The following is a 26,088-nucleotide window of genomic DNA, read 5'->3' on the forward strand; positions in this document are numbered from 1 at the left end:
GACTGTACTAAAGAATATCCTAAGAACTGATAAAGGGGTTTTGTTTGCTTTTCCCACCAAAGGTGGGGGGCATAGGGCATGCTGTCTCTCCCTTCTTTAAGTCTAGGACATTTATCTGCCCTTGGATGTCAGAGATAAAGTTCCCTGGCTCTCAGGCTTTTGATCTCGGACTGAAGAATCATACGGATTCACAGGCTTGGTGACTTGTTCTGAGCCACATTACCAATAACTTTGAGTCTCTAGTCTGCAGACTATTTATAGGGCTTCCCAGACTCCCTAACTGCAGAAGCCAGTCCCTCCAATAGAAGTCATGTATACTTGTATCTTGTGCTGGTTCCATCTCTAGATAACCTAACTCCTTGAGATAGGCACTATGCAAGTCTTTGAAGCTCACTCTAGCCCTCCTCCGAACCAGTCAGTATCTTTGCTCATGGAGCTAGAGGGAGGGGATGGAGTTATAGGCAGGGCAATGCCAAGGAAAATGCAGTCAGCTAAGTTTAGTACACATAATTGTCCACTGAGAAATACTTTCTTAGTTTTTCTTTTAGGTGACTCATGCAGATTACTTTGTGCCCTTTTCTATAAAATAGGTCTGTTTCCTTATTAATATTTTGCTTAGGAATCCAACTCTCAGTTTATATCTTAAAATTTTCAAGATATAAAAGCCAATGATCTTCAATTAATTTTGCCCTTCTGTTAATATTTTGCTCTTAGAAAACATCTCATATATATGGGCATTTTGCCTGCACACACATCTGTTCACATGCATGCAGTGTCCTTCAAAGCTAGAAGAGGGGGTCAGAACCCATGAAACTGGAGTTACAAGGGACTGTGAGCCAGCACTTGGGTGCTGGGACCTGAAACTGGGTCCTCTGTAAGAGCAGCAAGTACTCTTAACCAGTGAGCCTCTCTCCAGCCCCTGAAATATATTTTTGAATATTATGGGCTGTCACGGTGGCCTCTTCTCTCCTATTCACAGAAGGTAACATGCTATTTATGGACCTATCCATAACAACTAAATTCAACTCTACTGCTACTAAGGTACTCAAGATCAAAAGTGTTTCCCAGCAGAGCCAAGGATAGATTACCATAAGTGTAATCTTTCTCAAAGTTCATCAATAATTTTAGAATTAAAAAAGAAAGTCCCGTATTTACTCTGTACTCGTCACAGACATTAGAGAGAAGGAGAGGTATTTCCCATTAGGATGTCCATTAGATTTAGCTCAGTTAAAAAGAAAATAAAGAACTCTCATGTAAACACAAGCTTAAGTTTAATTGAAGAAAACTTTCAAAACCTTCATTAACAGTGAACAAGGAAATGAACAATGCTTATCATTCTTTAAACATCATGTACATTATTAATATATACTGTGTATATCCAATCAATTCCACTCAGGTTCAATTCAAGAAACACAATTATAACAGGTTTTATACAAAAAATACTCCACTAAGAAAGTAGATAAACTGCACAAAACAGTACAAGTATAATGTGCATAGCAATATAGCTTGAAGCATTTATTTATGGCTTTGTTTAAATCAAAACTATTAGGGGAATGGGCCCACTTAGGACCTACTGTTACAGTTGACTTATGTAAACTGTTCACGTAATTTTTAGGCACTTGCTAAAATAGTGTTTAATCCCTGAAAAAAATAAAATATATGCCAAACCAAAAAAAAAAGTCAGAAATAAAAAACATGATAATATGGGTAGTCTTTTTAAATTACCCACTTTTATTAATGCATGCACAGAACTGAAAGAAAATAATTTTGCGTCCTAAACTTTCTGTGCAAATTTACATAATCAAGTACAAAAATATGTACATTTTTATATACAAAAAGAAGCCCTGAAGTTTTGATCCAATCAATGAAAATGTCATTAATATGTATAGTAGCAAAACAAAAAAATTACATTGTACGTCATTTTAAAATAGAACTTCATTATCCAGTGAGGCAAAAAAAAATTGTTATAAATGTGTAGGGTAAAGTTAAATCGGTAATTGCTATGAAAGTCCATTTTGAAATTGTTGGGCATGTCTCTTGGGAATTTTTCTTAAAATCTTATGAACTGTTACTGAGTCCATCATTAATGCTGGCTTCTCTATTTTCAAATGCCAACTATTAATACTATTTGGGGTTGTTGGTCATCCTGAAAAGCTACTAACGAAAATAGTCTACCCTAAAGTTGACATGTTTAGGTAAGAACAGTAATTAAACACAAGCAAAAATACAATCTGCTTTGCTAACCTTGCTTCAAAATATTATCTCTGTAAAAATAAATTGTTTTAATTTTCAAGAAAAGCCATTTCCTTTGAAGCGTTTCTATATTCTTTTCGTTCATTTTGAAGGGTTCCAACCAAGGGAGAAGAAAACCTTCTCTGGTTGTGGACACTTTTAAATTAGATAAGCCTAATGTGTTGGCGATCACTCGAGAATAGAACCAAATTCAGGAAAATGTTACTTTCAAGTTCATTTTAGGGAAAGTTTCCTTCTCCTCTGGAGACTGCTCCATTTACTGCAATGATTGAGCCAGCCGCAGAAATAGGGAGTCATCTTGGGAGGGTATTCCAGTCTGATACAGGAAGAGTTAACAGCAACAGGATTTACTTGCTGAAAACTCTTCAAGTATTATTTCAAGTTTAGGTGCAGTTCAGTCAGATGTCCCTTCAAAAGAACATAATAGCTTTCAAATGAACTGTAACAGAAAGTAACTTTATTCAAGCTCAGTCCATCTTCACAAGTGCTAAGAAACTCCCGTGTGAGAGGTTCTCCATCTCCAGAGAAACTCTTTTGTTACATCTATAAGGCTGGTGGGAGAAGAAAGGGAACAGGGCTATCCACCATTACCCTCTCTCTACTCAGTCTCTAAACTGGGAAAACTTTTATCAAAAATTTCCTTAGCCCTACCTTTCCACAGATGCATCAAGGTCTATCTGGGATAATTACTTTCTTTTAAAACGTGTATTTGTGGCATTTTCAAGTACCACACATAAAGCTTTTGTTCTTCCACAGAAATATAACCAACTCTTAAAATGTTCAAAAACTATATTGATGTAGAAAATGCCTGAATTATGGTAACATAACCCATTTTTTCCTTCTAAAGTATCTTTCCTTGGTAATCACAGTAAGTTATTCCAACATATTCCAGTCCCGAGTAGCTTCCACTAAATGTCTCTGCCCATGGCCAGCCCACGCATCCTGATTGTCAAAAACTCTACCACAGAACCAGCAGTTAAACTTAGCTTTCAAGACATCTTCAGAGGTAGTTTTTACAATCCGATAATTATTTTTGCTTGTCTTTTTGAGAGTTAGTTTCAGCACAAATCTTTCTTTTACAGAATTAACAGGTTTAAGCATCCTGTGTCTCTTGGAAAAGTCATTGTAAGTTGTTTCAGAAGTGTTATAATAAACTGGTTTCAGTAAAGCATTAATAGTTGTTTGTGACAATGAAACCTTCAGTACACGTCCATTAAACTTTGCAATAGTTTTCATTACACGTTCTACTTCTGGGGCATCTGCATCAGGATGGTTCAAAACCACAACTGGTTGGTTTCTCCTAGGACATTTCACCAGCTGTTTGGAATTAAAAGGGAAAAGTCTCAAAATTCTACCTGAATCCTTTGAAAGCCTGGGTCTGCTAAATCCAAATGTTTCCTGGACATCTTCAAGGTTAGTCTTTTCTCTACACTTTCTATGCAATGTTGACTTTTTCCTTGGGGGTTCTTGGTAATTATCAATGTACTTTCGTTTACAGCTTCTGTTTCTAGATACAATGGTGATTTCAGAATCTTGACTTATACGAGTCTTAATTTTTGCAAACTTATTTTTACAAGTCTTTCTTTTACTGAAATTTCTCTCAGTTGTACAATTTGCTTTACACCTTAATACTCTTGTTTCTGAATGCTTGCTGATACACACTGGTTCCTCAGAAGATTCTGGGCATGTTGTAGTAGAAGTAAGAACAATTTCATTTGCTGGCATCAAACCATTTGAGACTGGTAAGGCATCTCTAGAAGATTCTGGCTCTTTCTGCTCTCCAAGTCCCGCTAGTTTAGATGGTACACTCCCTTTCTGCATTGAGGATGCAGAGTTGCTAACTGAAAGATTATTAGCAGCACTCACACTTAAAACAGGATTAAAAAATTTTACCAGTATCTTCTGTGGTGCTCCTTCAGGTCTCTTTGGCTGAATATACTGGTAAGGACTATTTCTGACTAACTTAGGCTTAAGTAGTTCAGTGTTATTTGGCATCATACACTTAAAAAATACAGCTTGTTTACCATCAGGCATGAGGGTGTACAGAGATGCTTTGGGCAAGTTTTCATTCTGTTGTTTTCCTGTACCCAAGATAGTCATCTTCGGGCCCTGCTGCTGCTCAGGTAGAATGTTAGGAAAATGAACAGTTCTCACTGAAGAACCCACTGGTGTTTTAATAATGTAAGGACCCTTCAATGGCAATGTATTCTCTGAACAACTTTTCATGTTGACACAAGAGCCAACACTGGAACAAAGTGTAGGTGTAAAACAGTTACTGTTTTGTTCTACTTTCAGAAAAGACGTTTTGCAAGGTTCTGTAGTTATAGTTCCGTAACTTTGAACATTCTCAGTTTTGACAGTGGGAACACCTTCAGGTTTCCCATTAAGTGTCAAAAGCATTCCAGGTTTCTTGTTTACAAGGAGAGAAGCAGGTACACTCTGTGTATTAACCAAAGGGTGAGGTCTTCCAGAGAAAACATGGAATCCAGGCTTGTTAGCAACATGCACTGGTATAATAAAACCTTTTGGAGTTTGAACAAACACAGGATTTTTCTGTTCTGAGGTTAGGAATGGATTCTGAATATATACAGGACCTGAATTTTGTGTTGTGGTTCGGAGTTTGTCTTTTACAAGCTGTTGTGTTATTATTGCATCTGACTGAGTCTTAAGTAATGTGATAATACTTGGAATTTTAGCAGTCACCTCTGAATCTCTCACATCTTGTAATACTGAAACCACTTGCTTTTCTTGTCCATTACATTTTAAACTCAGATCATTTGTAGGCACACTAACACCTACACTGGCAGATGGACCTGGGACGATGTCTTGCACTTGGAGGTCTTTTGAAGATTCTACTATCATTTCTTCTTCCTCAGCCTTTTTAAATGTTTGGTCACAATCAAGTAGAAGGTTTTTACTGGGAATGTTATTAGAGTCTTCCTTTATATCAGATTTTGGTTTTAATATATCTTGAAGTAACTGGTTTACTTCTGGTGGCAAAAATTCTGAAGCCTGCTGGCTCTGGAGAGAGAAAACAGATGTGATTCTAGGCATCATAGGGGAGCCAGCACTGGGACTTTCATTCCATTTAGTTTCTTCAGGCACACTCAATAAATCTTGGTTTTCATTAGTGAAGAGGCTTTGTTTATCAAAGTTTTGTCCTTCTAAATTACATGGTTCTTCAATTTCAGCTTTCATTTTTAAAGTTCCATCTTTATCATCTAATGGGCTGACAGATGCTGACAGGCTGTCTGAGTCAGAGCTCTCCTTTCTCGTTGGCGGGGAAAGTGTATCACTGTCACTAGATGACTCTTGAGTAATTGTTTTGTTCGCAGAGTCCCTCTGAAGATTTTCAAACACTGCTGTTCTTGAAAACCTACGACGCTTATTATTCACTTTTGAGTAATTATGAAAAGGTAATGATCCTTGGCTGGAGAACTCACAATTGCTGGAGGATTCATCAGGTAACTCAGAGCTGACATAATTAATGCAATAGTTATGCATATCTCCACAACTGTATGCATTTGGCTTAGTGGTAAGGTTGACTTTATCTGGACTTTTAATGTTGGTGGTACCTAACACATCTGGATGACTCTGAGTGGTATCATTTTCCCACAAGTCAACATTATCTGTAGCTTCAACTTTTGTGGTTAAACTCACTGACGCAGTAACTGATTCTGACGTTGTTGGCAAAGAGGATGAACTTTTACTGTTATTTACTGTCTGAAGCATATTATTCTTTTCAGATACGAAAGTCACTTCTTTTTCAGAAGTTTCTTTCTTAGAAAGCACAGGAGACGAACATGAAAGTGGAGCCGCTTTCACAAAATCTGTGTCATTTACCTCAGTTGTTACTCCAGTTGCAAACTCAGTGTTGTCCAAAGACTGGGGTGGCAAATTAGCTGTACTATCCTTTTCTTTGTCTGGTTGTAAGGCTGGTGCAGGTAAATTCTGTTTACTGATAGGCAACAGTTTTATTACAATGTGCTGTCTCCCATCTACTACCTTGAAACCCATAAACTTAGCACTGTAGTTAGCAGGAATTGTTATCTTATTATTTCTCACCAGTAACACTGTAGGCCCTTGTACACCACTCTTCAAGAAACTTGAAGCAGCATTTGCTCTCTCGTCAGCTTTACTACATTGCCCAGTGGACAGCAGAGTTGACTTTTCTGATTCTGTAGGTTTATCACCATTCTCACAGTGGAGTCTTTCGCCCTTTTCTTCATTTAATTGCTCTTGACTCTGATCTTCAGATTTAGTCTGTGTTTTGCTCACTGTATTAAACACTTGAGTATTTTTTCCTATACTTTCATCATTCCCATTGGTAACTGTCTTACGCTTCCAAAACGTCTTTGTTGGACCTATTTTATATCTTTTAAGTATTAGTTTAAGTCCTGTTGTAGTTGCCACTCTTTTATTATATTGGCCTTTTTCTTTCGCATACAAGTGTTCTTTATGCAAAGTTATAACATGTCTGACAAGTTGGTCTTTATGAATGGCACCATAGCTACAGTAGTGACAAGTAAAGGGAAGAGTTCCAGAGTGGACACGAAGGTGCTTCTGAAGTTCTCCCTTGGTAAAACAGAGGTGACGGCATTTTCCACATTTATAATGCATTTCTTTATGTCTGTGAATGTGCTGAACAAATGTGCCCACATCCTGAGTAAAGAATCTACACTCTTCACATTGAAAATTACCATTAACACAATGGTTAGATGTGAAATGTTTTGTCAAGTCCAATAAAGTATATGAACGCTCACTGTTACAAATATCACATTTTACAAAAGTGTTCCTATGGGTTTTTCGGTGTTGCTTAAATATCTGGAAGTCATTTGCTGAAAAACTACACATTTCACAAGGAAATGAAGGTAACTCACCATGATGCCACATTTCAAAGTGTTTCTGCAAATCATTTGGACTATACTGAGTATTGTCTTGGCATTTTAAACAACTGAAGTTGAGTATTTTTGCAGACATGTTTACACTCTCTTCTTCAGCTCGCTCAGATTTACAAGGCAGTACACACTCCTCTGCACAGCTTACCGTCTTTATACTGATAGATTTCCTTGCAGTCTGTGGTTTACTCTGAAATAATATTCTGTATTTTTCAACTTCATGTTTCTTTAAGATTTCATCTGGAATATTTACCTTGGGCAAACTGATGTTCACGTTTTTTAGTTCATAATGAAAACTAGTTTCTGAAATTTTTGGTGTAGGTATTGATCCAATAGTATCAGCTGCCTCATTTCTTGAATCAAATTTTTTCAAAATAGTTTGTTTTTCATCACAAAACGGCTGTGTCTGTTCAAATGGCATGATTTAATTAAAAAGTTTCTTTTGTTTTGACAACTTGTGAAGTTACTTGTGACTTAAACACAAAACAATGCTGAGTTGCAACATCTTCAAAATAACTAGGATTTTCCTCACATCAATTCACCTACAATAAAGAATTGAAATTTTCATCACACAATTGAAAGTAAATTTCTTCTAAGTTCATTCTGACTCAACAAAGCAGAAATGCTAATCGAACACATATACTAAAGACACAAAGGCCAGCTCTATTAAGAAAGCCCAGGTTTAGAGAAGGCTTCATCTAGAAATAGAAATAGTATGATTAACTTCTGAAATCTCTCTTTCACTTAGCTCCAGGCTCTATGTGGTGGCAAAGTGACTATACAAGTTCAGTTAGCAGCCTTCAAGGCACAAATTTAATAAAAGAACATATCACTCCTCCAAAAGCAGGACACAGTCTTGGCCCAAATTTTCTGACATGTCATTCCCTACAGTAAAACAGATTTCTATGAATGGCCATACCTGATTTATAGGCCCCTCATTGGAGCCAGAGGCATAAAGCACCATCAAGCATGAGCTTACATCAGGGATTATAGGATGCTTCCCTAGAAGAAAATCAGAGAGCATTATTACCAGATAATAGGAATGGAAAAGATAAATACAAATACAACATAAAAATATGGTTTTCTGTTTGCTCTTGCATTACATAAAAGTATTACATAAAAGACTTTTTAAGATCTTAACTTTTTTTACTTTTGTATACACTTCTTTCTAAGAACACCAATGCAAACAGATCTAGTTCTCCCTTCCAATGGCTATAGAACATGGATGTGAGTGGCCTACTTCTTACTGCTGGTGGAACTTAACTCCTACTCTTTTGCTATTACAAAGGCTGCTATATGCTACAGATTCTGACCACAGAACAAAATCTAGAAGGACACATTAAGCTGAGCTGTTTGTGACTAGATGACTTTGTTCTTGTGTTTTGTTTCTTGTAATGGCCATATTTAAAAAGTAAAAGCTTTTTGTAAAAGCTAAAAAGCAAACAAAAATCTGCAGAGAGCTTCAGGAACTATCATTCCACGTCACATTTACAGATATAATATTTCTGAAAGATATGTAGATATGATTTGTTTTCATCCTAATGTGTACTTCTGCAGTTCTAAAAATCCCTTATACCCAACAAAATTAAAAACTTACACTGGAGCCAGGTGGTGGTGGCACATGCCTTTAATCCCAGCATTCGGGAGGCAGAGACAGGCAGATCTCTGAGTTCAAGACCAGCCTGGTCTACAAGACCTAGTTCCAGGATAGCCTCCAAAGCCACAGAGAAACCCTGTCTTGAAAAACCAAAAACAAACAAACAAACAAAAAAACCTACACTGGAAATATTATGAAAGAATTAAAGACTTAATTTTTCTTTCTAATATATAGCCTATATTTATTTTTCTGTGCCTCTCTCTGAACAGAAAGACAATGCGTTCTATGAATAACATCAGAGGTAAGTGTGTATTTATCTTCTCATATATTAAAAGGAATTTAAACTGAAATGACGGTTGGCTGCAAATTACAATATACTGAAACCTCAAAACATAAAGAAATAAAAAACCCTATATAAGCAAACTTCCTATCAACTATTTTGTTGCATTATATTAATAAATTTCAAGGCAAGATTTTCAATGATAGTATCAACAAAGACAACTGTCAGCAAAGTCACTATGTGATCTGATAAGCCCATTAGGAGAGCAAACTAAGTTACTAACTCATAAATTTTTGAAATAGTGAACTTAGAATGGGATCTTTAAAACTTTTATATTACCCAAAGGGAACGTGTGTGTAACAGTGAAGGTCATATAAGGGGCATGGGGTCCCAAAAGAAGAAAAGCTACTAAAAGTAACTAGAACTGTTGGGAAGCCAGGATGTAAGGATGTCTAAATGAATGCTCTCCTTCATCCAGATAGACCTTAAAGATGATTCAATAATGACTAGCTACAAAAAAGCTTAATTTACAAATAAGTAATGCCCTTAGTTTTTACTTAAATTTGATAACTGTGAATTAATACAGAATGTCAATACAATGTGGGAAGAGCTCATGTATTTAAGGCAATTGAGGACTTGTAATTTGAACTCAAATTTCAACTTTACCTGGAGAATCTCTGTGATCTTGAAGCATGTTTACCCTCTAAGTGTGTAAGTAATGCCACCCAGAGAACAACTTATACTAGAGCTGCCACCTTTGGTGGAAAGGGAAAAAAGGGGAAGGAAGGAAGGAAGGAAGGAAGGAAGGAAGGAAGGAAGGAAGGAAGGAAGGAAGGAAGGAAGGAAGGAAGGAAGGGAAGGAGGGAGGGAGGGAGGGAGACAGGAAGGGAGGGAGGGAGGGGGGAGAAAGAGAAGGAAGGAAGGAAGGAAGGAAGGAAAGAGGGAGGGAAGGAGGGAGGGAAGGAGGGAAGGAAGGAAGGAAGGAAGGAAGGAAGGAAGGAAGGAAGGAAGGAAGGAAGGAAGAAAACAAACTATGTTATAAATACCTCAGATAACACAGGACAGAAATTTTATCATAATTTTCACCCCTACCTATTAAGCTAGTTTTTAATTACAGTCCAATTTCCATCTCCACCAACAAAGACTACTGGTTATTTGAACTAACTATGGTTTTACTAACTTGTAAGTTTACCAATATCCAAAAATCACTGAAATAGGACACTTTTATAAAAGTATTACAATAATCTGTATTTTCCTACATCATGATTACTAATAAAAACTATAGACTTTCTTCCCTCTACCAACTGACCAGTGAAACAACAAAAAGACTTAATAAAGAAAAACTGTAAAGGTCTAGAAACAAACAAAATTCCATAAACATATTACAAAACATTTGATAGGAAATGGCGTGGTGAGAAAGACAAACGCTGACCCACTTTTTTTAAAAATGTGTTTGTTTGTAAGTGACACACAAACTTTGTTTCCTATGTTGCCTAAGCTGGACTTAAAATTCCTGGGTTCAAATGCAATTTTCCCACCTCAGTTAGTAAGTAGCTGGGGTAGGCTTAACCATCACAATCAGATGTTAACCACCATTTTTGAAAGTGGAAGAAGTTCACTGGGAAATACCCATGCAACCAATATTTAATGACTATCAATTATACCCTAAGCAAGGAAGTGACAAAATTTTGCCCCTTTTATCCACTAAACATACCTTGGGAGAGATGGAGACTTGAATGAAAGATCAGATTGGAGCTCTTTGGGGGACAGAAGGCTCAGGCTAATATATGAGAAAGAAGAGAGGAATCCAGAGTTTCCAGCTGAGTCCAGAAGCCAGGAAGAATAAGGAATTGCTAGTATAAACTGTCAGGAGAGACGTAAGGGGAAAATTATTACTGAACATAAATGAACCTTCCTATACTAACAGCTATCTTCCTCTGCCTAAGACTGTCTTTTCTTAAGTTACGCCTATTTCACTTTCTAAGTAAAAAACTGAGAAAATCTTGTTTTATCTCATCTCAACTATTGATGTCATTAAAAAAGTTAAGAGGAGCTGGACATGGTGGCATCTTCCTTTAATCCCAGCACTGGGAGGCAGAAGGATCTCTGTGAATTTGAGGCCAGTCTGGGACATAGAATGAATTCTAGGTTGGTCAGGGGTACACAGCGGGATCAAAGAAAAAGAGAAAAACAACAAACAAACAAACAAACAAAAAGGATAAGCGCAAATAACTAGATAAAGTGATGGTTGGTTGAAAGGAAGGAAGGAAACAATTTAAATATTCAGAGAAACTTTTTTTTCTCCTCTTATCCACATGACTATAACAAGTTATTACCCTTGAAAAAAACAAAGAAACAAAGAATATTTCTTTTAAAAATCAAGTAATGTAACAGCTCCCCCATGTCCCCTGATCTCACCTAGGGACAGGGAAACACCCCCGGGTGGATGCCTAAAACCGGAAATACCTAAATCCTGTATATACATTTATCTTCTTACATTTACCTATGATGAAGCTTAACTTATAAAATAGACACAGTAAAAGATTAACAATAAAAGTAAAATAATAAAATGTATGTAGTTATTGTATTATATTTATCATTCTTCTGGTGTTAAGTCTAATGATACAATGCTCCCAAAGCAAGGTAAATGATATAGACACTGTAGCACAGCTACTATACTGGGAAATATGATGCCATGAACATCAAGCTCCCAAGTGACTAGCAGCATATACGGTGAGGACAGGCTAGACAAATAATTCGCATCCCCGGATGAACAGACATAGACTTCAGCACATCTCTCAGAGTAGCATGCAATTAACAACATATCAACTGATTATTTCTGGACATTTCTATTCACCATTTTCAGACTATCACAGTCTGTTAAAAATAGGAAAGTTCTATAGTTGGCAATCACAGTGAAAGTCAAGGTTTTATATATATATTTTAAATATATTATATATTATATATTATGAATATATATATTTAAAGCAGCTAATGTTATATAAGAGAACAAAGTAAATGAGAAAAAATAATTTTGAAGTCAAAAGAAAAAAATTACAGTAATTTTAAAAAGAGATTGACTTTTAAAATCAAAGTTTCTCCAAATGCTAGGCAGATAACGAGTAGGAAGAAAATATAAAACTCAACACTTAACAATTTATCTAGTAAAAATTTCGTTGGTGGCGCACGCCTTTAATCCCAGCACTTGGGAGGCAGAGGCAGGTGGATCTCTGTGAGTTCGAGGCCAGCCTGGTCTACAAGAGCTAGTTCCAGGACAGCCTCCAAAGCCACAGAGAAACCCTGTCTCGAAAAACCAAAAAAAAAAAAAAGACAAAATAAAATTTTATCAAAATATGGTAAAGGAGTTATCTTAAATGGGATTAAAGTTTTCATTAACTGCATCAACTAGTTAAATAGCTATACCCAATACCAATACTAGCCAGCTATAAATGTATCGAGATGTGGAACATAGAACAGACATTTTTGGAGTTTTCAGGGGAAACGAGAAACCTAAGAGTTCATTCTACATCTAATAAAAACTCTCAAGTGAGAAAAAGTATACAAAGATCCAGAGACTATGTAATAAAATCTGCAACATATAAGTAAATATAAACAGTATCACTAGTATAATTATGGAATCAAAAGATTGGAGAAAAGGAACATACAACATCAAATACATAAGAAATTCTTAGGGAAAAATTAACAGTGGAATTTCCGTTGCAGAGATTATAAAAAGAAAATATTAAATGCTGAAAAGCAAATAAGCAATAAATGACCAAGAGCACTTACTCTCTGGCCAACAGCTGGTAAAGTTAAGAACTGATCCATCTTATACTCTTGAATTTTCAGAAGACCCAGAAATTGCAGTACCAAGCAGGTAGAAATACTAAAGTAAAATGAAATTTGGAGAAAGAAACTATATTTTTTAATATAAAAATAGGCACATCCACCATATTAATATGTAAATTTGCTTTAGCCTTTGCTAAATTATAAAATTATATGTGTACCAGATAACAGTTTTAAAACAAGTTTTTATGATTCATTATCAGTAAATATTTAATTTGTATACCTATTTTTACAAGCCTATTTACCCAGAGTTACATAAAAATTTCTTGGGAGAAGGGGTCAATGAGTGGAAAAAATTTAAGAAGCCTATTCTAGATAGAATACTATTTTTTATTTATCTGATTGTTTTGAGACAGGGTCTCTATACATAGTCATGGAATTCACTATATAGACCAGACTGGCCTCGAATTCATAGATATTCTACCTCTGCCTCCCCAATTCTGATATTAAAGGTGTACACCACCATGCCCAGCAGAATACTGTTTTGATTTTTTAGGAACAGGGTAGGGAGGAGAGGACAATGATGCAAACCAAATCCAGCGCCTCATATATGCTGGGTAAGTGTGTGTGGGCTACGAACACATCTCAACATATTCCTTAAGAAAGTCTGGATTTTACCTGATAAAGTATTATTTAGAATTTTTTAATGCTATCTTTAACTGTATGGATTTTGATATTACAGAGAATTTGAACAATGACCTAGAATACAGTCTACCATGTCATATACTCTGTACTGGTTAGCGAATCATCATAACCCTCTTCTGGCCCCACGGGCACTGAATGCATATAGTGCACATACACATGTTACAAAAACACTCATACATATAAAAATGGTTTTAACAGAATATATCTTATAAAAAGAGAATGTATCAATATCATCCAAACATAAGTTAGTAAGAATATGAAAGCCTGGCAGTGGTGGCCAGGCCTTTAATCGTAGCACTTGGGAGAGACAAGTGGATCTCTGTGAATTCAAGACTAGCCTGGTCTACAAGAGCTAGTTCTAGGACAGGCTCCAAAGCCACAGAGAAACCCTGTCTTGAAAAACAAAACAAAACAAACGAATATGATAGCCAAGTGGTGGTGGCACACACCTTTAATCCCAGCACTTGGGATGCAGAAGCAGGTGGATCTCTTGAGTTTGGGGCCAGCCTCATCTATAGAGTGAGTTCCAGGACAGTCAGAGCTACACAGAGAAACCGTGTCTTGAAAAACCAAAACCAAAATAGAATATGAAGTAAATTATAAAATATCCACAAGAAAACATTATAAAGAAAGATATTACTGAATTGGGAAATATAGTTTGTATAACAGTTTAATATTAAAAAGGAAGTTGTACATTAAAGCATACAATGTATTTTCAATTTAGGAGGAAAGGTCATCATTTGCATGATAGGAAAAAGAATCTAAAAGGCAAATAAATCTATAGAAAGACACTCGCCAAGCCACTGATAGCAAATGAATTTTTTAAATGAATAACAGCACATTTTGTACAATAAAACACCCCCAATCAGCAGACTCTTCATCTCTCCCAAGTACATGGAAGACAACCAAAGGACAACAAGACTACCATAGCCTTTAGGGACATCTGTGTATGTAGTCCTGTCCGTGAATCCTGGAAATCCTTAATCTTTAAAGTAACTCCTCTTTGCCTTATGATAGCTCATACTGTGTCTATTAAATGTAACCAAAGACTCATACTCAAGACACATAGTAGACAAACCAATGTTAACTGTACTTGTTTCACAAAAAGGTAGGCTTTGTGAAAATGAAGAACAATAATACTTAAACATACAAGAAAGACTAAAAAGGTCATCTATACCAAAGAACAAGAAACATGAGAAACATTTTTTCCCAAAGTGCTACAGGATCTAGCTCAAAGAGAATGCCTAACATAAGGCTAAGCAAGAACAAGATTATAGACAACTCTGAATTTATATGAAAGGTTATCAGAGCATGGCTAGTGGATAAAGAGAAAACATAAGAGCAAGATTTCCAAAATAGTAACAGGATGGCACTAGAAAACAAGATAATTTGAAGAGGAGCAAAAGCAGAGGGAAACAAATCAGATCAACATGACAAAATAAGACTGGGTTACAGTGGTAAACACCAAAAATTCTAGCACTTAGGAAGCAGAGGCAAAAGGAGTATGGGCAGCCACTACACAGCAAAAACCTATCTCAAAAAACAGTAATATATATATATACATATGTATATATATATATATTTTTTGTTTTTTAAGTCAGGGACTAGGTCAGGAGGTGGTGGCACAAGCCTTTGATCCCAATACTCAAGAGGCAGAGCCAGGGCTACATAGAGAGACCATCTCCAAAACCAAAAATAAAACATAAAAGGTCAGGAACCAGGAAAGAAACAATGCTGACACAGGTTAGAAATCAGTAGGTGATAGACTGAGAAATTCCACAGCAAAATGCCAAGGATAAGGAGATCCTAATAGAGTGAATCACAAGGTACCATTCTTAGAGTTATTCTTGCTTCCTACAGATCAAAGACACTCTGCAGAGCCTAAGAAAGAAAAATTGTGGGTTATTCACTAAATTCCAGTTAATAGTAAAAAATAACAAATAACAAAAAACCTAGTTTTAATCTTTTTTTTTTTTTTTTTTTTTTGGTTTTACCAGACAGGGTTTCTCTGTATTGTTTTGGAGGCTGTCAGTCCAGCCCAGCCTCGAACTCACAGAGATCCGCCTGCCTCTGCCTCGCGAGTGCTGGGATTAAAGGCATGCGCCACCACGGCGCGGCCCTAGTTTTAATCTTAACAGTGCTTGTGACTCAGCACACAGCTCTGAAACATCACAGTACAGATCAGAAAGCTAATAATTGTCATGACTTTTGTCTTTAAGACAACTGCATGCCTTGACAATAATTCAATCCTCTTTCTGTAGTGACACTAAGTGCAAACAGACATACAAACACAAGTGACTGGAGAAAAATAAAACAAAGCAGCATAAGGCAGAAAAAAAAAACTCAAACTACTGATTATTCTGCCTAAGAATCCAGAAAAACAAAAACAAAAGCAAAATGACAACAAAAAAACCTTGTCTATTTCTTTAAAGGCAGATCCTATAATAATAGTCTCAAAATACTGTCTTTTCCATGATATTTGGAAAGAAGCACCTGAAGCTTTTCTCTTTTCTTTCAGTAGCCACTTAAAAATTTTAAAATGTCCACCTAAGGAACTCAAGCTATATAATTATATACAGTCAACTAGAGCCTGCTCATTTCCAATCAGTGTGAGCTGATAAGCAACTTAAATACAGAAAACAGAAATAGAGGATTAGCATAACAATTGACTTCACATGCATAAAATAGATATGATAAAGTATAGATCTGGAAATGCCAACGCACTAGTGCATATATGACCCACATACCATTCAACAAGGCAGCTACAAAGGAGTTTAAAATTGAAAAACAGATGCAGTTTTTGCTTCAGGGAACTTTATAGCTTCTGAAACTCCAATCCCTCAGTATGCCCAATACATTTACCTGTGTTCAGACTGTTTCTTTTCTACCAAGCATCTCATCATCAATTAAAACTGGTCAAACACCCTTTCAAATTCTACCTCCTCAGTATAGAACTCCTACACATTAATCTCTTCTTTGAATATTCATCATATAAAGTGTAGCCACTACTCACCAGTTTATTTTAATCTCTTTGAAAACTTTTTTTTAAAAAACTTCCCCATCTACACAGAGGGTTCCAGGACAGCCAGGACTACACAGAGAACCCATCTCAAAAAAATAATTAAAATAAAGGGATACTATCAATTGAGTGGCCCATAAACAGTAGAAATCTATTTCTTCTATTTCTCATAGTTATAAAGTCTGGGAAGGCCATGATCAAGGCACTAACATTCCTGTTATCTTCCTAGTTCATAGATGGAAAAGAAATAGCAAAGGAACTCTCTAGAGTTGGTAGGTCTCTCTTCTTCTTCCCTTCCTCCCTCCCTCCCTCCCTCCCTCCCCCCTCCTTTTTCTGAGATAGAGTTTCTCTATAGCTTTGGAGCCTGTCCTAGAACTTGCTCTGTGGCCAAGGCTGGGCTCGAACTCACAGAGATCTGCCTGCCTCTGCCTCCTGACTGCTGGGATTAAAAGGCACGCACCACCACTGTTTGGCTTATGATTTGTGTTTTTCTTTTCCTTTTCTTTTTTGGTTGAGTCTCTTTAATAAGGACACTAATGTCACTCATAAAGAATTTTTGTTCATAATCTAATCAATCCCCAATGGCTTGATAATATCTTAATAATAAAGATTATTCAATCTATAGGATCACAGCCTTAAATTTTAATCTTTTTTGCAAGAGCATAGCAAAAAAGCAATTCCTGAGTCTGAAGAAATGGTTAAGCAATTTAAGAGTAGTTTTTGCTCTTCCAGAGGACCTGAGTTTGGTTCCCAGCACATGTGTTAGACGACTTACAGCCATCTGTACATCTACCTACAGGAGACCTGACAATTCTGGCCCAGAATGGACACCAGAATTCAAGTGTACATACCTACATGCAGACATATGTATACCTATGCAGAATTTAAAACTATTTAAAAAAACAAATACTTGTAAAGGAAACCACACCTTATCCTTGTTTTCTTTTTTCACTTTCATCTCATACTACATTTGGCATTTGTAAATATAGTCTAGCAAGCCACCATAGTCTCCTAATTCCTCAGATATTTCTTTCTTTCTTTTTTTTTTTTTTTTTTTTTTTGGCTTTTCAAGACAGGGTTTCTCTGTAGCTTTGGAGGCTGTCCTGGAACTCACTTTGTAGACCAGGCTGGCCTCGAACTCACAGAGATCCGCCTGCCTCTGCCTCCCAAGTGCTGGGATTAAAGGTGTGCGCCACCAACGCCCAGCTCAGATATTTCTTTCTTAACTTGGCCTCTGCATTTGTTACTACTTGCCTGAACTGCTCTATCTCAAAGAGCTACATTCATTTTTCTTCTAGTTGACCTCAAATACCTGCCCCCTTAGCAAAGCCTTCTCTTAATCTACAAATCACCTCCTCCTCAACAAGAAACAAAAACTCTATTTTATGCCTTTTATTAGACTTTTACAATGTGTTGGCAACATTTTACTATCTGCCAATTTATCTTCTAACTCTATACTATGATATGAACTACATAAAGACTTTATAATGTTCTTTGCTGTTCCATCAACATAGTGCTGGGCTTGTAGTTAGCACCAAATCAGTGCCAGACTTGCTCTAACTATCAGGAGTACAATAGGGAAAGGGGAGCAGATAAAAGCCCCTCCTACCCCTCCCCTTGCAGAGCTAATATTCTACTCTTTAGAGAATAAGGCACATTGTTACTCTATTCAAAGGGAGCAGGAGCAGATAAAACAATGGGGAAAAGAGAGAACCAGAGTGCTGTAATTTTCACCATATTATCAGGAAAATCTCACTTCAAAAGTTGTTATGGTATTCTGGGGTGTTTGCTTGTCTAGCATTCTCTATAAGGCTTTGAGTTTGATCCTAGGCACTGCCAAAAGAAAGAAGGGAGTCTTAAGTTAAAAGGAGGGACTGGGATACACTTGCTTTTAGTTCCTGGACGCAGGACACAGAGACAGGTGGATCTCTGTGAATATGAGGCCAGCCTTAGTTCTTGGCCAGTCAATAACAACACAGTATAACCCTGCCTCTAAATAATAATTAATAAAAAGAAAGAAAGGGAAGTTGAGAGAGCTAGCATTCTAAGCAAAGAAATATTAAGTGCCAAGATCCTGAGTGTGTATCATGCCTAACATATCTGGATATATAAGTATTACTGGATCAGAAAGGATGAAAGGCAAAATAATGTAAAAAACAAGATATAACATGGGGACAGATATAGGGCCTGAAGGTATAAGCAATTTGGTTTTACTCTGAATGAGACAGGAAGTCACTGTAGCAGAGATTGGACATGAGCTAAATTGTCATTTTTGTTTCTTTCTTGAAAGTGCCTTTGACATGCTAGGCAAGCATACTCCAACTAACCAACATTCCCCAGCCCCTGAACTACTTTTAAAAAAGACCATCTAGTTTATTATATTTTTTAAAAAATTGGGGAAGATATGTAAGTTATTAAGAGATCAATTTACCAATTTAAAGGGTATTATAATTATCTTGTACAAGATGATAGTGGCATAGCAGAATCCTTCTGATTTGATTTTGAGAAAGCACCTACAAGATTTATTGGCATATCTTCTCTGACATAAAGAAATCTACCAAAAGCAACTAAAACTTCCAAATCCAATAACTAGAAGACCTATGTTCTACTGTAAGCCATAAGTATTGTAACTAAAAAGTATGTCAAACATTTACTGAGATCTTTTTAAAAAGCAGTAGAAATAGAAACAGATTAATTATACCTATGCACAATTCAGGATATCTCTCTGACATTCAAGTGGAATTGTATAATGAGTACTGCATGAAATATACAGAGTTCTAGTTAAAAGATAAAAGTTCAGTTGTCACCAGGATATAACTGTGTTTATAATTATGTACTGAGGACACAATTAAATCACCAAAGCATAAGTAAACAGAAAAGTTCAAAGCCTAAAGTCTCAAGGTATTAACAGTATTGCTAGGTGGTGGTGGCAGAAGCAGGTGGATCTCTATGAGTTCGAGGCCAGCCTGAACTCAACACAGTGGGTTCTAGGACAGCCAGGGCTATACAGAGAAACCCTATCTTGGAGAAAAAGAGGAAAGGAAAATGACATTTTTTAGGAGGAAAAGATGGAAAACAGTGAGGAAGAAAAGGAACATCCACTGAGACTAAAGCTAAATGAGAATGTGGTATTCTAAAAGCAAGGTGAAGAAAATGGGATCAATCAATTCGGTTAAGTGAGATAAGACCTATAGACAACTATTTCAGGGAGCTTATCACAAAAGATCTACAGATAAAACTGAGGTGGTATGTGTGTGTGTGTGTGTGTGTGTGTGTTTTAAGAAGCAAAACTATTGTATGAATGAGTATTTATGAAAATGGCCTGGTAGAAAATTTTTAAGATGAAAATAGAAGAAAAAAAAAGTAGTAGCAGTGCCCTCAGTAGATCAGAAGGGATGGAATTTAGAGTAAATCAGAATCATACTTAGAAAACAACAGATAATTCATCAATAATAACTACAGGGAATGACACAGATAGCAAGCAGACAAATCTGTGAGGGCTTGTGGAACAAGATGTCTATCAAGTTATCACCATGGAGGCTGGCAAACTACAAACTATTGGACAAACTTGGTCAACAGCTTGTTTAATAAATTTCACTGAAACACATGCCACATTTGGTCACCTATATATTATCTATGACTATTTTTCATATTACAATAACAGCTGATAGCAGCAGCAGAAGCCATAAGCCTAAGATATTTGTTTGTTTATAAGAAAAGTTTGCAAACACAGGTATACTTAAACTAGTAACAATCTTAAATTTGGAGGTAGATAATCTGGCTATGAGGATAGAAGACATGATCATAGATAACACCAGCATCTAACAAGCAGGTGACACATTAACTTTGATGTCCTTCCTAGTACCAGACAGGTACTCACTGTGTGGCCCTGGTTACCTGGAACTCACTATGTAGACCAGGCAGGCCTTGGACCTCACCGAGAATCTCCTAACTCTGGCGTCTGAGTGCTGAGATTAAAGGTGTCCCAGCATGCTCTTCAGGAGATGAATTCTGTGAGTAATCAATTATTACTTAAATTTCATTCCTTATCCTGTTTATCAAAATGTCTTGTTATCTACTGCCACATCTGTTACTAAGGGATCTCTCAAAAATGGCGAGGTAAGAAAAAAAAATCAGCTATATTTAAGAAACAGACTAGCATTCCAAGTTAATTATGACCATTTGTTTACTGAAAGCATGTGAATTGAATGCAGAGCCTGATACATGCTAGGCAAATATTCTACTACAGAGCCATAGCTCTAGCACAACGACCATTTTTTTTTTTTAATTTCAAGATAGACACAAGAAGGCTTTTACCATAATGGATAATTTCATACCATTTAGGTATACTTTATATTTAACATCAACAAAACGGGATTAATAGCTGTCTATAGAGCTAACACTTATTTTTATCTATTATTACTTCTTGAAATGAGAGCCCTGTGAAGCCTAAGGTTTCAAACTCAAATACAATCTATTTTTCCAACTCATGTAGCAATACCATCAATTCTACAACATCTAATAATCTAAATTATTTGAGTATGTAATCATGCTGTAGTTTCTTATTTACTTCACTTCATTCAGTGCTTTCACTATTCATGAAGTCATTTTTCCAACATAGTACACATCAAACGTGATTTTGAAAATTCTCTACATTCATCATTATTTTACTACAGAACAAAGTGCCATGTAAATCTGGCAAGGTGTCAAACATTTTATATAAAAAGAAGTTACTTAAGGAAGAAACACAAATGGAAACTTGGTATCTCAACTCAACTTTTGTTGTTCTACTCAACAGAGTTGTCAGACATTAATTTCTAAATAAATAAAAATTTATGCCTTTGTGAAAAATAGGCCCTAAAAAGAATCCAATCTATTGGTAAAGTTCTTGAAAGAACATGGTTATGATTACCAAGCAATGTAAAATAGTATAATCAACTTTGGCTATTTTAATATATACTTAATGCTTTTGGAGAGGAGAATTAAGATATCAGGACCTAACTAACACAAAGAAGTGGCAGATATCTTTGTGTTGAGGGTAGATTAAACCATGTTTTTGTACAAGGGCACAGTATTTTCCACTACATTTTTATAGCTCCCCTTACAGTATCAGGATATTCAGATGTTAATCCCAGGAAACCAGTCATAATTCTTTAGTGATTCTCCAGTACCTTTTCTTCTATTTTGGCTAAAAATAAAACACTAAGGTAACTTAGGAAATTCACATACTTGTAACCGTCCAGTTTATTTAATTCAGTATTAAAACATGTGAACTTACTACTTAATAGACTATCTACTCTAATATTCCAATCCTTATCATACCTTTCTCCCAGGAACAAAGGCACACAACTTAATGCTTGGACAATGCCATAATCAGGCACAGTGATCAAAAGAGATGACATCTGGAAATGAAAAACCAAGATTTTAAATTTTTGACTGCAAAAGTAAAATGTTTTTCATCAATTATACTTCATATTTAACTTAAGCATATAAATTTGTTTTTAAGATCCTCAGTACTTGGATATAAGCATATCACTGACAACCAGTGATAACATGTCACAACTTGTATAATACAAAAGTCACAACTCAAAGTATAAAAATTTAACACATTAGCATCATTTAATACAATAAAAAGAAGACTGGTCTTCCCCTACCCAAAAGCAGAACTAGTACTGCATCCGATTCTGAACCACTTACATAGTTCACTTACAAGACCACTACAAAGGCATCTGGATGATGTTCAGTGCTGGTATCTAACATCCCACGAAAATTGTTCACCATGTGAAGCCAGTATGAATAAATTTATAGTCTACATGGGAGAGCAGACAACAAATAAAAATTTGAAAAATTTATAATTTGCAATAAGTCTTTTTCCCTACTTATTGCAAAAAAAAACCCCAAAATGTTCAAAAGAATATCTGAAGAAATGCACAATTCAAACTTTGCATTTAAAAAAATAGGAAAGTAGGAAGACTGGTTATATTAAGTGCTCTATAAGGCACAATGCTTCAGTGAGAACAATCCCAAACAACTGCAAAAAGTAGCAATAAAAGCATATTAAAAAGGCATTGTAAGGTATTTTTTAATCATACTGTATTTAGATTAAAATTTTTCTGCATAATATTTCAAAGTATATCAGCTTTTAGAATCATAGTATACTATCTCCAGATAATATACAGAAAGATAGTATGCAATGACAAAATCCTCGGGTTAAAAGTTTATAAAGTATGAGCTCATACAGTAGACATTCATTGTAATTGCTGTCCTTTTATCCTTTCAAACACCAGACACATAATGTTTTGAATTGGTAATAACAATTCGTCAAAAAAAACCAGTAAAGTCTATGTGATTACCAATACCATAGAATGCCAATACCCCAAAAAGTGTTAATATGAGCTGACTTTTATGAATTTCTCAAAAAAATACAGCTTTGCTGAAGGAAAATAAACCCATTTTGCACAGAGTTGCAAGAATAACTTTTAAAATGCTGGAAATTTTAGTGAGTCAACTTAAATATTCTGTGTTCACTCTGACCATACTAGAGCACACTCAAATCAGATCTGTTTTGCTAGAAAAAGAGCAATTCAATTGGTAATAAAGAGTGCCTAAAAAACAGACTTTCAAATTAATGATGCTCCTACCACGATGTGAGTTATTTTCACATTGCATCCCTGAGGTAACCACAGACAGTTCAACATTCTCATGAAGTCCTTAAAATTTGACCTTTTTTTTCTATTTTCAAGACTTTTGAAAAAATAATTCACAAACACTAAATGCCCCAAACTTAAACCTCAAGAGAAAACTAAGCCTTAACTTTTGTTTTCAAAACTTCGAAGCTCCATCTGTCCCATTGGTCTAGATAAGGGTTAAAGCACATCACCCTATATGCATTCAGCCCGTATGCTTTGAATTACCAAAGCCATCTACTCAGAGGCTACACACTTAACAAAGAGGACACCATGTTAAGAACAGATTCAAGATGGACCCTACAAGTAAAAAAGCCAGTTACAAAGAAATCCATCTGCCACTGGGTGTGGTTGTGGGGGAGGTCTGCAAAGACGAGACTTTTTTTTTGCCCAACTCTGAGAAGGGCGAGCGCCAGAGAGCGGGGAGTCCACGCAAGGAACAGCCCCCAAGAGCCATAGACTGGGCCCACAGTAGGGATGCCGTCGAGGCGCGCCCGCGAACCTACAGCTCAGGGGTGCGGGCTGAGGGCTGTCCATCCTGTCGCCACCCGCCGCGGAACCCGACAAGTGATGGCTTCGCGCGCCAGGCGCCCCGTGTCGCCCCCAAACGCCGCGCCCGATCCGCCCCTTTCCCCGGAGTTCCGCTGCCCCTCGGGCGCGGAGGTATACTGCCGCCGCCGCGCGCGCCCAAGCCCTAGGCTGCGAGACCGTGGAGAGTTCACACAGACAAACTTACAGCGAGCCCGGGCTGAGGCGACAATGACCAGCTCTGACAGCTGGCAAAAGCCCCGGGTTGAAAACCACTGGCTTCTCTAGAAAAACTTTGCCGCAAGTTGGGCGGAAGCGCTGAATGGACGGGACTATTTAACATGAGCTCCCTCTCACAAGAGGCGGACCCCTAGACCTTGTGGGGGGCCCTGGTACCCCTCAAAGTCGCCCTTGGCCCCTTGCTGTCTGTCCGTGCGTCCCGACTTCCTAACTGGTCTTGGCGGCTCCGCACACAGGGAATACCTGTCGTGGTCCCCATGGCCTGCGAGTCCCAGATGGCGGCCATTACCCGTCCATCCGGGTATTGCCGGAAAGCCGAGCGCAGCGCTGCCGGCAGCGCACGCTGCGGCGGAGGGATCCGCGCTGCACCTGAGGCGAGCGGAAGAGAACGGCGGCCGGAAGGGCCCGCGCCTCAGCCTCCCTCACGAGAGTAGGCCATGGCGCCGAGTGCACGGCTGGCGTCTCAGCGAGGCGCCTCCGGGGTCCCCCTCAGCACTCCCCTTGGCTCAGCAGCAGCGGGGACCCTACTGCCGGTGGAAGAGCGGGAAATGGCCGCTCTGTCCTCCTTCCAAGCAGACACCAGGGGCAGAAGCTGGTGTGCTTGGCAAGCCTTGGCTGACAGGAAATGGCCTCCACACTGGGTTTTTAACCAGCCCCGTCTTGGCAAATGGCGTCTCCCCACTACTTACGCGGATCATGCAACTTTTGCTGCCCCCTACAAGTCTTGGTCGGTGCAAGAAGCTGCGGCCCACGGGGAGCCAACACTGAGCCCCAAAGCAGGGTCACAGGCGACACTGAGGGATGGTCTCCTCCCCACGACGCGCCAGACGACCTGTCAGCGAAGGAGCCCTCGGGTCTATGCACAGCAGTCTCAGAAATGGAATCCTTGCCCCCAACAAAAGAATCCGCCCCCCATGGCACACAAGAGCCATGCAGGGTTCATACATGGCTCCCCTCTTCCCGCCTACTCATCACCCTTGGTAAATAAGTACCTTACCTTAAAAAGCACGTCGGGAGCACGTGGCAATTGCTGCCATCAAAAAACACTAGGCGGAGGGATATAGTAAAATATTAAAAAGCGAAACTACGAGAATTTTGGCTCTGACTGTGTATCGTAGTTTTTTTTCCTTTTTCTTTTTAAAGATATGCCTGGCACTTAGGAGTTTTTCTTAAAAACAGCTTAAGTGTTTTTCATGCTTCTAGACTATGCTTTTGAACACGTTGACTTGTCACCACGAAGGTTTTCCTCTACCCTTTAATTAAGAACCCATCAGTTTTGGATGCTACTTAAGTTGGTGTACAACAGTTCTCCTAGAAAAGGCAAGCTGAAATTCACAAGTATTACAAATATAAAACCAAAGCAGAAGTCTATTAATATCAAAAGGGCATTATATAGTGAGGAATATTTTCTCCTTAACAACGTAATACTCGTATTGCTCCAGACCAGCGGACACACATTGCTGAGAAGGGGAAAATAGCTTGTTTGGTTTTTTTAGTTTTTCAAGAGAGGGTTTCTCCGTGTAACGCTGGCTGTCCTGGAATGCTCTCTCCCTGTAGACCAGGCTAGCTTCGAACTCATAGAGATCTGCCTCTCAAGTGCTGGGATTAAAGGCATCACGACTAGCAATTGGCTAAAATGATTTTTTTTTTTAAGTCCTGGAACACTTTCTGCGAACAAGGCTAGCCTTGGTCCCTTGGTCTCACAAAGAACTATCTGCCTCACAAGTTCTAGGATTAAAGGCTGGTATCACCACTGCCCAACTTGTTTTTATTAGCAAAAAAAAAAAAAAGTTGGGAATATGGATAGACTTTGTTATAGTATTTATATTTTATGTCAAGAAAAAATATGAACCATTGTGCTCTGAAGCATTCCCATAAAATTACAAACATGCATATATATTCAGGGGATGCCTGCTCTGAAGACCAACCTGCTATTAACTAGCACAGGACAATAATTTCTGAGTTTCTCATAATAAACCTGGTGGTGACAGTCACAATACTCCTTCTGCTTACAAATCTTTTTTATGTATTATTAATTCATGAAATAGGTTAATATAAAACAATGACATTTGCTCCTAAAAACAAATGGATATAAT

General features: G+C 37.5%; 1 protein-coding gene across 5 annotated transcripts; it reads right to left on the reverse strand.

The window, feature by feature from the left end:
- Nucleotides 1–1,254: 1,254 nt before the first annotated feature.
- Znf518a (zinc finger protein 518A) lies at nucleotides 1,255–24,310 on the reverse strand. 5 transcript variants are annotated; one of them, XM_013117287.3, is made up of 6 exons: nucleotides 24,236–24,310; nucleotides 21,861–21,940; nucleotides 10,743–10,891; nucleotides 9,695–9,783; nucleotides 8,071–8,153; nucleotides 1,255–7,693 (listed from the first exon to the last, which is right to left on the reverse strand). In XM_013117287.3, the coding sequence occupies exon 6, from the start codon at nucleotides 7,570–7,572 to the stop codon at nucleotides 3,127–3,129; it is 4,446 nt and encodes a 1,481-aa protein (XP_012972741.1). In that variant the 5' UTR covers nucleotides 7,573–7,693; nucleotides 8,071–8,153; nucleotides 9,695–9,783; nucleotides 10,743–10,891; nucleotides 21,861–21,940; nucleotides 24,236–24,310; the 3' UTR covers nucleotides 1,255–3,126. The 5 variants fall into 5 exon arrangements, with proteins under 5 accessions (XP_012972741.1, XP_005063667.1, XP_021079568.1 ...); XM_005063610.4 differs by lacking the exon at nucleotides 9,695–9,783; XM_021223909.2 differs by lacking the exons at nucleotides 9,695–9,783; nucleotides 24,236–24,310 and adding an exon at nucleotides 23,961–24,104.
- Between the last annotated feature and the right edge of the window lie 1,778 nt (nucleotides 24,311–26,088).

This window comes from Mesocricetus auratus, unplaced genomic scaffold, assembly GCF_017639785.1.
Source record: "Mesocricetus auratus isolate SY011 unplaced genomic scaffold, BCM_Maur_2.0 Super-Scaffold_4256, whole genome shotgun sequence".
Lineage (NCBI taxonomy): Eukaryota > Metazoa > Chordata > Mammalia > Rodentia > Cricetidae > Mesocricetus > Mesocricetus auratus.

What these genes read in the sequence shown, in the direction of transcription:
- Znf518a (XM_021223979.2), bottom strand. Translation starts at nt 7,572, where the DNA reads ATGCCATTTGAACAGACACAGCCGTTTTGTGATGAAAAACAAACTATT.